The sequence below is a fragment of the Coturnix japonica genome, unplaced genomic scaffold (assembly GCF_001577835.2).
Source record: "Coturnix japonica isolate 7356 unplaced genomic scaffold, Coturnix japonica 2.1 chrUnrandom546, whole genome shotgun sequence".
NCBI classification, from domain to species: domain Eukaryota; kingdom Metazoa; phylum Chordata; class Aves; order Galliformes; family Phasianidae; genus Coturnix; species Coturnix japonica.
This window is the reverse complement of record NW_015439927.1, coordinates 32,249-43,505: the sequence shown is the minus strand read 5'-3', so window position 1 is coordinate 43,505 and position 11,257 is coordinate 32,249. Positions and strand designations below refer to the sequence as shown.

Below are 11,257 nucleotides of genomic sequence, written 5' to 3'. Positions count from 1 at the left end.
CCATCATCCCAACCCCATTTTGGGGCCCACTTTTGAGTCCTATGGGGGCCCCTTTTGGGGTCACTGAGGCCTATTTGGGGTTCCCATCATCCCAACCCCATTTTGGGGCCCATTTTGGGTTCCTCAAGCCCTATTTAGGATTCCCATCACCCCAACCCCATATGGGGTCCCATTTTGTGTTCAGCCACCCCTATTTAGGATCCAATCTACCCCATTGCCTTTTGGGGCCCATTTTGGGTTCAGCGACCCCTATTTGGGATACCCATCATCTCAACCCCATTTTGGGTCCCCTTTTGGGTTCAGTGACCCCTATTTAGGATTCCCATCATCCCAACCCCATTTTAGGGCTCATTTTGGGTTCCTCAAACCCTATTTAGGATTCCCATCACCCCAACCATTTTGGGGTTCCATTTTGGGTTCAGACACTCCTATTTAGGATCCCATCTACCCCATTGCCTTTTTGGGGCCCCTTTTGGGTTCAGTGACCCCTATTTAGGATTCCCATCATCTCAACCCCATTTTGGGGCCCATTTTGGGTTCAGCCACCCCTATTTAGGATCCCATCTACCCCATTGCCTTTTGGGGCCCCTTTTGGGTTCAGCAACCCCTATTTAGGATCCCCATCATCCCAACCCCATATGGGGGCCCATTTTGGGGTCACTGATCTCTGCTTGGGATTCCCATCACCCCAACCCCATATGGGGTTCCATTTTGGGTTCTGACACCCCTATTTAGGATCCCATCTACCCCATTGCCTTTTGGGGCCCCTTTTGGGTTCAGTGACCCCTATTTGGGATTCCCATCATCTCAACCCCATTTTGGGTCCCCTTTTAGGTTTACCGAGCCCTATTTGGGATTCCCATCACCCCAACCCCATATGGGGTTCCATTTTGGGTTCAGACACTCCTATTTAGGATCCCATCTGCCCCATTGCCTTTTGGGGCCCATTTTGGGGTCAGTGACCCCTATTTGGGATTCCCCATCATCTCAACCCCATTTTGGGGCCCCTTTTGGGGTCAGTGACCCCTATTTAGGATCCCCATCATCCCAACCCGATTTTGGGGCTCATTTTGGGTTCCTCAAACCCTATTTGGGATTCCCATCACCCCAACCCCATATGGGGTTCCATTTTGGGTTCAGCCACCCCTATTTAGGATCCCATCTACCCCATTGCCTTTTGGGGCCCCTTTTGGGTTCAGCGACCCCTATTTAGGATCCCCATCATCCCAACCCCATTTTGGGGCTCATTTTGGGTTCCTCAAGCCCTATTTGGGATTCCCATCACCCCAACCCCATATGGGACCCCATTTTCAGTTCAGCCACCCCTATTTAGGATCCCATCTGCCCCATTGCCTTTTGGGGCCCCTTTTGGGTTCAGCGACCCCTATTTAGGATTCCCATCATCCCAACCCCATTTTGGGGCTCCTTTTGGGTTCTTCAAGCCCTATTTGGGATTCCCATCACCCCAACTCCATATGGGACCCCATTTTGGGTTCAGCCACCCCTATTTAGGATCCCATCTGCCCCATTGCCTTTTGGGGCTCATTTTGGGTTCAGTGAGCACTATTTGGGGTTCCCATCATCTCAACCCCATTTTGGGGCCCCTATTTGGGATTCCCATCATCCCAACCCCATTTGGGGGCTCATTTTGGGTTCCTCAAGCCCTATTTGGGATTCCCATCACCCCAACTCCATATGGGGCCCCATTTTGTGTTCAGCCACCCCTATTTAGGATCCCATCTGCCCCATTGCCTTTTTGGGGCCCCTTTTGGGTTCAGCGACCCCTATTTAGGATTCCCATCATCCCAACCCCATTTTGGGGCTCATTTTGGGTTCCTCAAACCCTATTTGGGATTCCCATCACCCCAACTCCATATGGGACCCTATTTTAGGTTCAGCCACCCCTATTTAGGATCCCCTCTGCCCCATTGCCTTTTTGGGGCCCATTTTGGGTTCAGCGACCCCTATTTAGGATCCCCATCATCCCAACCCCATTTTGGGGCCCCTGTTTAGGATCTCCATCATCTCAACCCCATTTTGGGGCTCATTTTGGGTTCCTCAAGCCCTATTTGGGATTCCCATCACCCCAACCCCATATGGGGTCCCATTTTGTGTTCAGCCACCCCTATTTAGGATCCCCTCTGCCCCATTGCATTTTTGGGGCCCATTTTGGGTTCAGCGAGCCCTATTTAGGATCCCCATCATCCCAACCCCATTTAGGGGCTCATTTTGGGTTCCTCAAACCCTATTTGGGATTCCCATCACCCCAACCCCGTATGAGACCCCATTTTGTGTTCAGCCACCCCTATTTAGGATCCCATCTGCCCCATTGCCTTTTTGGGGCCCATTTTGGGTTCAGTGACCCCTATTTAGGATCCCCATCATCCCAAACCCATTTTGTGGCTCATTTGGGGTTCCTCAAACCCTATTTAGGATTCCCATCATCCCAACCCCATATGGGGTCCCATTTTGTGTTCAGCCACCCCTATTTAGGATCCCATCTGCCCCATTGCCTTTTTGGGGCCCATTTTGGGTTCAGCGACCACTATTTAGGATTCCCATCATCTCAACCCCATTTTGGGGCTCATTTGGGGTTCCTCAAGCCCTATTTAGGATTCCCATCACCCCAACCCCATATGGGACCCCATTTTGTGTTCACCCACCCCTATTTAGGATTCCCTCCACCCCATTGTATTTTTGGGGCCCCTTTTGGGTTCAGTGACCCCTATTTAGGATTCCCATCATCCCAACCCCATTTTGGGGCTCATTTTGGGTTCCTCAAACCCTACTTGGGATTCCCATCACCCCAACCCCATATGGGGCCCCATTTTCAGTTCAGACACCCCTATTTACGATCCCCTCTGCCCCATTGCCTTTTGGGGCCCATTTTGGGTTCATTGAGCCCTATTTGGGATTCCCATTATCCCATCTTCATCTGGGGGCCCATTTTGGGTTCAGCGACCCCTATTTAGGATCCCCATCATCCCAACCCCATATGCGACCCCATTTTGGGTTCAGACACCCCTATTTAGGATCCCATCTGCCCCATTGCCTTTTGGGGCCCCTTTTGGGTTCAGTGACCCCTATTTGGGATTCCCATCATCCCAACCCCATTTTGGGGCTCATTTTGGGTTCCTCAAGCCCTAATTGGGATTCCCATCACCCCAACCCCATATGGGGTTCCATTTTGGGTTCAGCTACCCCTATTTAGGATCCCATCTGCCCCATTGCCTTTTGGGGCCCATTTTGGGTTCAGTGACCCCTATTTAGGATCCCCATCATCCCAACCCCATTTGGGGGCTCATTTGGGGTTCCTCAAACCCTATTTAGGATTCCCATCACCCCAACCCCATATGGGACCCCATTTTGGGTTCAGCGACACCTATTTAGGATCCCATCTGCCCCATTGCCTTTTGGGGCCCCTTTTGGGTTCAGTGACTCCTATTTAGGATCCCCATAATCCCAAACCCATTTGGGGGCTCATTTTGGGTTCCTCAAGCCCTATTTAGGATTCCCGTCACCCCAACCCCATATGGGGTTCCATTTTGGGTTCAGCCACCCCTATTTAGGATCCCCTCTGCCCCATTGCCTTTTGGGGCCCATTTTGGGTTCAGTGAGCCCTATTTGGGATCCCCATCATCTCAACCCCATTTTGGGTCCACTTTGGGGGTCAGTGACCCCTATTTAGGATCCCCATCATCCCAAACCCATTTTGGGGCCCATTTTGGGTTCAGCCACCCCTATTTAGGATTCCCATCATCCCAAACCCATTTTGGGGCCCCTTTTGGGTTCAGCGACCCCTATTTAGGATCCCCATCATCCCAACCCCATTTTGGGGCCCATTTTGGGTTCCTCAAGCCCTATTTGGGATTCCCATCACCCCAACCCCATATGGGGCCCCATTTTGGGATCACCCACCCCTATTTAGGATCCCCTCTGCCCCATTGCCTTTTGGGGCTCATTTTGGGTTCAGTGAGCACTATTTGGGATTCCCATCATCTCAACCCCATTTTGGGGCCCCTATTTAGGATTCCCATCATCCCAACCCTATTTTGGGGCTCATTTTGGGTTCCTCAAGCCCTATTTAGGGTTCCCATCACCCCAATCCCATATGGGGCCCCTTTTGGGTTCAGCCACCCCTATTTAGGATTCCCTCACCCCTCACCCCTATTTCGGGCTCCCCTTTGGGTTCATTGGGTGCCTCCCCCCTTCACCCCCAATTTCCCCTTCCACCCCCCCCCCCCAAACACCCCCATGACCAGACCCCATTAAATCTCCCCATCCCCCCCCCATCCTTTGGGTTCATTGGGTGCCCCTACCTCTTTTAAACCCCCCCATTCCTCCCAACCCCATTAAACCCCCAACCCCATTAACCCCCCATCCCACCCCACCCCCATCACTTCCCTCACCATCCCCCCCCTTGTCCCCATCACCCCCCCACACCCCTTATCCCCCTCCTCACCCTCCATCCCTCCCCCTTGTCCCCATCACCCTCACACCCTGATCCCATCCTCGCCCCCCATCCCTCCTCCTCTTGTCCCCCATCCCCTACCCTCACCCCCCACCCCCCATTTCAGGCTCCTTGCCTTCATTGGGTGCCCCCCACCCCATTCCACCCCCTTGCCCCCATCACGCCCACTTACCACCCATTCCCCTCCTCTTACCCCCAATACCCCCAGCCCCCCACCCCCATTTCAGGCTCCCCTTGGTTCATTGGGTCCTCCCACCCCTCCCCACCCCCTTTTTACCCCATTAACACCCCCAAACCCCATTAACCCCCCTTAATACCCCCCAGGCCGCCAGCTGACCATCTTCAACAGCCCCCCCCTCACCCCCATCCCCCCTTGCCCCCATGCCCCCTAACCCCCCAACCCCATTAAACCCCATTAACCCCCCCAACCCCATTAAACCCCATTAACCCCCCACCCCATTAAACCCCCAAACCCCCAACCCCTTTAAATCCCCCCCATCCCCCCCTCCATCCCCACTGCCATCCTCTTAACCCACTCATCCCCTCCAAACCCCATTAAATCCCACCCCCCCAACCCCATTAAACCCCATTAAACCCCCAACCACCATTAACCCCCAATTAACCCCCCTTATTCCCCCCAGGCCGCCAGCTGACCACATCTTTAACAGCCCCCTCCTCACCCCCCAATCCCCCCATCCCCCCCATGCCCCCTAACACCCCCCAGCCCCCCCACCCCATTAAACCCCCCCAACCCCATTAACCCCCCCCCCCATAAACCCCATTAAACCCCCCCAACACCCCCATTAACCCCCAATTAACCCCCTATTCCCGCCCCCAGGCCGCCAGCTGACCATCTTTAACAGCCAGGCAATCGGTTCGCGTCGGCGGCCGCGATCGTGGGCGTCCGTTCCAGGGTCAGCTCTCGGTCTCTATTACAAACGGCTTGAAGGTGTTGGCGTTGGCGGCCGAAGGGCACCCAAGGGTGAGGGCTGAAGGTGACCTACGTTTAGTTGGGACCCCCCCCACCACCAGCGGCTCCTCCAGGTCCCGGCACGGTCGGGGGCCCCCCCCGATATGGCACACCACCATCATGAGACCACCACCACACCAATGGCCACCACCACCACCAGGGGGGGAGGTCACCCACGTTGAGGGACACACGTGGCCGCAGGTAAATGGGGGGGGTTAAATGGGGGGGGGCTTCTATAGTGGGGGGGGTCTTCTATAGGTGGTTGGGGGAAGAGAATGATGGGGGTCTTATCTATAGGTGTGGGGGGGGAATGATTGAGGGGGGTATGGGACACCGTGGCGCAGGTAAAAGGGGGGTGAGGTTAAATGGGGGGGGGCTAAATGGGGGTGGATCATTCTATAGGTGGGGGGGGGGAATGCATTGAGGGGAGGCTCTTCTAAAGATGGGGGGGGTCTTCTCTATAGGTGAGGGGGGGGAATGGTGGGGGGGCTCTTCTGTAGATGGGGGGGTCTTCTAGGGAGGTGGTCGGTGGTGATGGGGATGGGGGTCGTCTATAGGTGGGGGGGGGAATGATTGGGGGGTCTTCTATAGTGGGGGGGAATGATGTGGGTAAAGGGGGGGGGTCGAATGGGGGGGTCTTCTATGGAGAGGGGGTCTTCTTATAGGAGGTGGATGGGGGGGAATGATGGGGGTTGTCTATAGGGGGGGTGATGAGGGATGGGGGTCGTCTATAGGTGGGGGGGTTAAAATGGGGGGGGGCTTCTATAGGTGGGGGGGTCTTCTATGGGGGGGAAAATGATTGAGGGGGGTCTTCTATAGGTTGGGGGGGTTAAAGGGGGGGGCTTCTCTATAGGTCTTCTATAGGGGGGGGTGATGGGGATGGGGAGGGGGTCATCTATAGGGGGGGTTAAATGGGGGGGTTCTTCTATAGGTGGGGGGGGGAAATGATTGAGGGGGGGTCTTCTATAGGTGGAAGGGGTCTTCTATAATATTATAATATTCTAATAATATAATAAAATAAATAATAAATATTTACATATAATACTATATTTTAAAAATTTATTTTTCAGACTATATAAACATTAAATTATTTATCAAATTATTTATTTACCTACTTTAATAGAATTTTACTATATTTATTTAATATTAATACATAAACATATATTCATTTATTATAATATGTTTATACCCTATATTTTCTAAATATAGAACATATTAACTCTTAATCTAATATTTATTATTTATATTTATTTATATAAATATAAATATAAAATACAAAGGTACATATAAAATATATCAATATTTCATAAATTAATAATAAATTTATAAATAATATCACAATCTTAGCCTAAAGATTTTAAACTTATATAATTATAAAATTTTAAAATTTATTCTAATATACTATAACTTTTCTTTTTTATATTCTACTATATTATTAAATTCATTCATAATTATAATATATAGAATTTAAATACATTAATAATTTAATGTATATATAAAAAAAATATTTATTATATTTTTTTACTATAGTATATCTTCTTATATTTTAATTATTATATTACATTAATATTACAGAATAATTTTTATAATATCTTATATTTATAAATTATATATATTCTAATATATTAATTATATTATATTATATTTATAGTATTATAGGTGGGGGGAAAAATGATTTGAAGGTGGGAGGTCTTCTATAGGTGGTGAGGGGGGGGATAAGAATGGGGGGGGTTTCATAGGAGGAGGGCGTTCTTCATATAGGTGGAGGGAGAATGATGGGGGGTATTCAATAGGTTGGGCATAATTGCATGGGGCGGGGTCTTCTTAGGTGGGAGGGGGGAATTGAGGGGGGGGTGTCGTCTATTGGGAGGTAGGTAAGGTGGAGGAATGGGAGATGGGGGTTGTCTAATGACGGGGGGGGGCGGGTGATGGGAATGGGGGTCGTCTATAGATGAGGGGAGTTGATGGGAGATGAGGGGTCACCCACGCATGAGGGACAACCATGGCGCAGGGTGTAAATGGGGGGGGTTAAATGGGGAGGGGTTTTCTATAGGTGGAGGTGAGGTGATGGGGATGTTCATATGGGGGGGGGGGTGATGGGCGAATGAAAATGGGGGTTCTTTCTATAGGTGGTGTGGGGGGATTGATGGGGGGGAGTCCTTCTACTAGTGGCGGGGGGATTGTAGGAGCGGGGTGTCGATAGGGGCATGGGGAGTCATCAAAATAGGTGGGGTGGGGGAATGATGGGGGGGGTCTTCTTAGGTGGAGGGGAATGCATTGGGGGAGTCTTCTCAGAGGGTAGGGGGCGGTAAATGGCGGGAGGGTCTTCCTATAGGTGGAGGAGGCATTAAATGGGGGCCGGTCTCAATATAGGTTGGGAGGGTTAACATTGCGTAGGGTTTCTATAGGTGGGGGGTGGAATGATGGGGGGGCGGTCTTCATATGGGGGGGGTCTCTATAGCTGGTGGGAGGGGAAGAATGGGGGGGGATATGGGACCACCGTAGGCGCAGGTTTTAAATGGGGGGGGGGGTTAATGGGGGGGGGTTTAAATGGGAGGGGCTCTTCTAATAAGGTGGGAGGAGGGAAGGGTTAAAATGGGGGGGTTCTTCTATAGGTGGGGGGGAGGGTTAAATGGGGAGAAAGAGCGGTCGTTATAGGTGGGGGAGGGGAATTAAATGGGATGGGGGTCTTCTATAGGGTGGGGGGGTCTTCTATAGGTGGAGGGGAATGATTGAGGGGGGTCTTCTATAGGTTGGGGGGGCTTAAATGGGGGCGGTCTTATAAGGTCTTCTTGGGGGGTGGATGCGGATGGGGGCATGGGATGGGGGTTCATCTATAGGTGGGGGGGATGAATGGGGATGGCGGGTCTTCTATAGTTGGGGTTTAATGATGGGGGGGGTCTTCTATTGGTGGTAGGGTCTTCTATAGCGTGGGGGGGAAAATGATCTCTGAATGAAGTGGGGAGATCTTCTATAGTGTTGCTGGGGGGAAAATGAAGTAGGGGGGGGAATGATGGGGGAGGTGAACTTCTATAGGTTGGGGGCAATGGTGGGGGGGTCTTCTATGGGGGGTGAATGGGGTGGGGTATGGGAGAGTCTTCTATAGGTGGGGGGGGGGAATGATTGAGAGGGTGTATGGACACCGTGGCGCAGGCTAAATGGGGGGGGACTAAATGGGAGGGGGGTCTTCTATAGGTGGGGGGGTGATGGGATAATGGGAATGAAGGGAGTTCTTATGAGGGGCGGACGGTAGAATGGGGATGAGAGATGGGGGGTCTTCTATAGGTGGTGTGTGGGAGGATTTATTATTCTTCCGGTGGGGGGGTCTTCTATAGGTGGGGAGGGGGAGGGAATGGTGTTGTGGGGTCAGTCTATAGGTGGGGGGGTCTTCTATCAGATGTGGGGCTTCATATAGATGGGGTGAGTGGGGATTGATGGAGGGGGTCCTTCTATAGGGTGCGGGGGGGAATGAGTTGGGGGGTCTTCTATGGGTATGGAGGATGGGGAGAGGGGGTCGTCTATACGTGGGGGGGGAATGAGGTGTTGTCTATGGGGAAGTGGTTTTGGGAGATGGGGTTTATACGAGTGAGGGATGAGGGATGAAGGGAGACTGGGGAGTTCGTGTTATAGGTAGAGGTGGGGGGGGTCCCACATCACTGCTGCCCCCATCCCCATTGGTGTCACCAAGGGGGGGTCCCAATGTCATTGGTGTCACCAAGGGGGGGTCCCACATCAGTGCTGACCCCACAACCATTTGGTGATCACCAAGAGGGGGGGGGACCCCAGAGGGACACCATTGGTCCTCTGGGGGGGGGCGGTCCCACATCACTGCTGTCCCCATTGGGGACTGACCCCACGTTAGTGGTATTACGATCCCCCCCCCCCCATAGAAACACTGCACGGACCTCCTGGTGGGCCTCAGCCGAGTGCCCAAGTGACGACGAGGACCTGGAGGAGTGTGAACCCGGCACAGGTGGGTGCTGCCTCTTCAGGCCCCCCCCGGCACACGCGTGTGCAACGCACGCCCGTCCCGGGCACGGCCCCCACTCCCCTTCCCCTTTATCCCCCCAGAACACCCCCCACTTGCCCACCTATCACGACCACCCCCACAAGCCCCACAGCCAACCGCAAGCACACGCAGTCGTCGCGGCTCTTGCACACTATTGCACACGCGTGTAGAGCCCCCGCCCCCTACACCGCCCCCCCCCCGCCCCCGTGACACAGCCCCGTCTCGCACGCTGTGGCCCCAACCCTGACGGAACGGACAGAGAACGGACGTGGGGGAAGACAATGTGGGGGAGGGGCGGAAAAGGGGGGACGCCAAATATATGGGTCCTATTGAGGACCTAATTCGGGTGTCCTCAACATCTGGATCCCATTGAGGACCCCATAGGGGTGTCCCCAACATCTGGATCCCATGGAGGACCTCATAGGGGTACCCTCAACATCTGGATCCCATTGAGGACCTCATTGGGGTGCCCTCAACATCTGGATCCCATTGAGGGAATCATTGGGGTGTCCCCAACATCTGGATCCCATTGAGGACCCCAACATCTGGATCCCATTGAGGACCTCATTAGGGTGTCCTCAACATCTGGATCCCATTGAGGACCTCATTAGGGCGTCCTCAACATCTGGATCCCATTGAGGACCTCATAGGGGTGTCCCCAACATCTGGATCCCATTGAGGACATCGTTGGGGTGACCCTAGTATCTGGGTCCCATTGAGGACATTGGGATGACCCCATATATCAGGGTCCCATTAAGGACCTAATTGGAGTGTCCTCAACATCTGGATCCCATTGAGGACCCCATAGGGGTGTCCCCAACATCTGGATCCCATTGAGGACCCCATAGGCATTTCCCCAACATCTGGGTCCTATTAAGGTCACCCCAATACCCCAATGTCCCTCAACATCTGGATCCCATCGAGGACCTCATTGGGGTGTCCTTAACATCTGGATCCCATTGAGGACCCCATAGGGGTGTACCCAACATCTGGATCCCATTGAGGACATTGTTGGGGTGACCCCAACATCTGGGTCCCATTGAGGACATTGGGATGACCCCATATATCTGGGTCCCATTAAGGACCTAATTGGAGTGTCCCCAACATCTGGATCCCATTGAGGACCTCATTGGGGTTTCCCCAACATCTGGATCCCATTGAGGACCTAATTGGAGTGTCCCCAACATCTGGGTCCTATTAAGGTCACCCCAATACCCCAATGTCCCTCAACATCTGGATCCCATTGAGGACATTGGGATGACCCCGTATGTCTGGGTCCCATTAAGGACCTAATTGGAGTGTCCTCAACATCTGGATCCCAATGAAGGCATCATAGGGGTGTCCCCAACATCTGGATCCCAATGAGGATCTCATTGGGGTGTCCCCAACATCTGGATCCCATTGAGGACCTAGTTTGGTTGTCCTCAACATCTGGATCCCATGGAGGACCTCATTGGGGTGCCCCCAACATCTGGATCCCATTGAGGATCTCATAGGGGTGTCCCCAACATCTGGATCCCATTGAGGACCTCGTAGGCATGTCCCCAACATCTGGGTCCTATTAAGGTCACCCCAATACCCCAGTGTCCTTCAACATCTGGATCCCATTTAGGACCTCATAGGGGTGTCCTTAACATCTGGATCCCATTGAGAACCCCATAGGGGTGTCCCCAAACATCTGGATCCCATTGAGGACCCCATAGGGGTGTCCCCAAACATCTGGATCCCATTGAGGACCCCATAGGGGTGTCCTCAACATCTGGATCCCATTGAGGACCCCATTGGGGTGTCCGCAAACATCTGGATC

General features: G+C 52.7%; 2 protein-coding genes and 1 long non-coding RNA gene across 6 annotated transcripts in view; 2 read left to right on the top strand and 1 right to left on the bottom strand.

Moving 5' to 3' along the window:
- Nucleotides 1–5,525, top strand: part of LOC107307327 (neurexin-3-beta-like) — a 29,625-nt gene extending 24,100 nt beyond the window's left edge. Inside the window, exon 3 of the mRNA XM_015850824.1 lies at nt 5,310–5,525. Within this exon, the coding sequence (XP_015706310.1) occupies nt 5,310–5,464 (155 nt within the window). The 3' untranslated portion in view covers nt 5,465–5,525. The remainder of the gene's footprint in view (nt 1–5,309) is intronic.
- Nucleotides 5,526–8,856: 3,331 nt separating this feature from the next.
- Nucleotides 8,857–11,257, top strand: part of LOC107307326 (neurexin-2-beta-like) — a 12,549-nt gene continuing 10,148 nt past the window's right edge. Inside the window, exons 1-2 of the mRNA XM_015850823.2 lie at nt 8,857–8,861; nt 9,332–9,414. Of these exons, the coding sequence (XP_015706309.1) occupies nt 8,857–8,861; nt 9,332–9,414 (88 nt within the window). The remainder of the gene's footprint in view (nt 8,862–9,331; nt 9,415–11,257) is intronic.
- The window catches only part of LOC116652662, a 2,139-nt gene continuing 660 nt past the window's right edge, over nt 9,779–11,257 (bottom strand). Inside the window, exons 2-4 of one of the 4 annotated variants that reach the window (XR_004305800.1) lie at nt 10,094–10,859; nt 9,988–10,013; nt 9,779–9,801 (exon numbers count right to left, since the gene is read on the bottom strand). This is a non-coding gene — a long non-coding RNA (uncharacterized LOC116652662). Of the gene's footprint in view, nt 9,802–9,873; nt 10,014–10,093; nt 10,860–11,257 lie in introns of those variants that run through there. The other 3 variants (XR_004305799.1, XR_004305801.1, XR_004305802.1) reach the window with 3 other exon arrangements.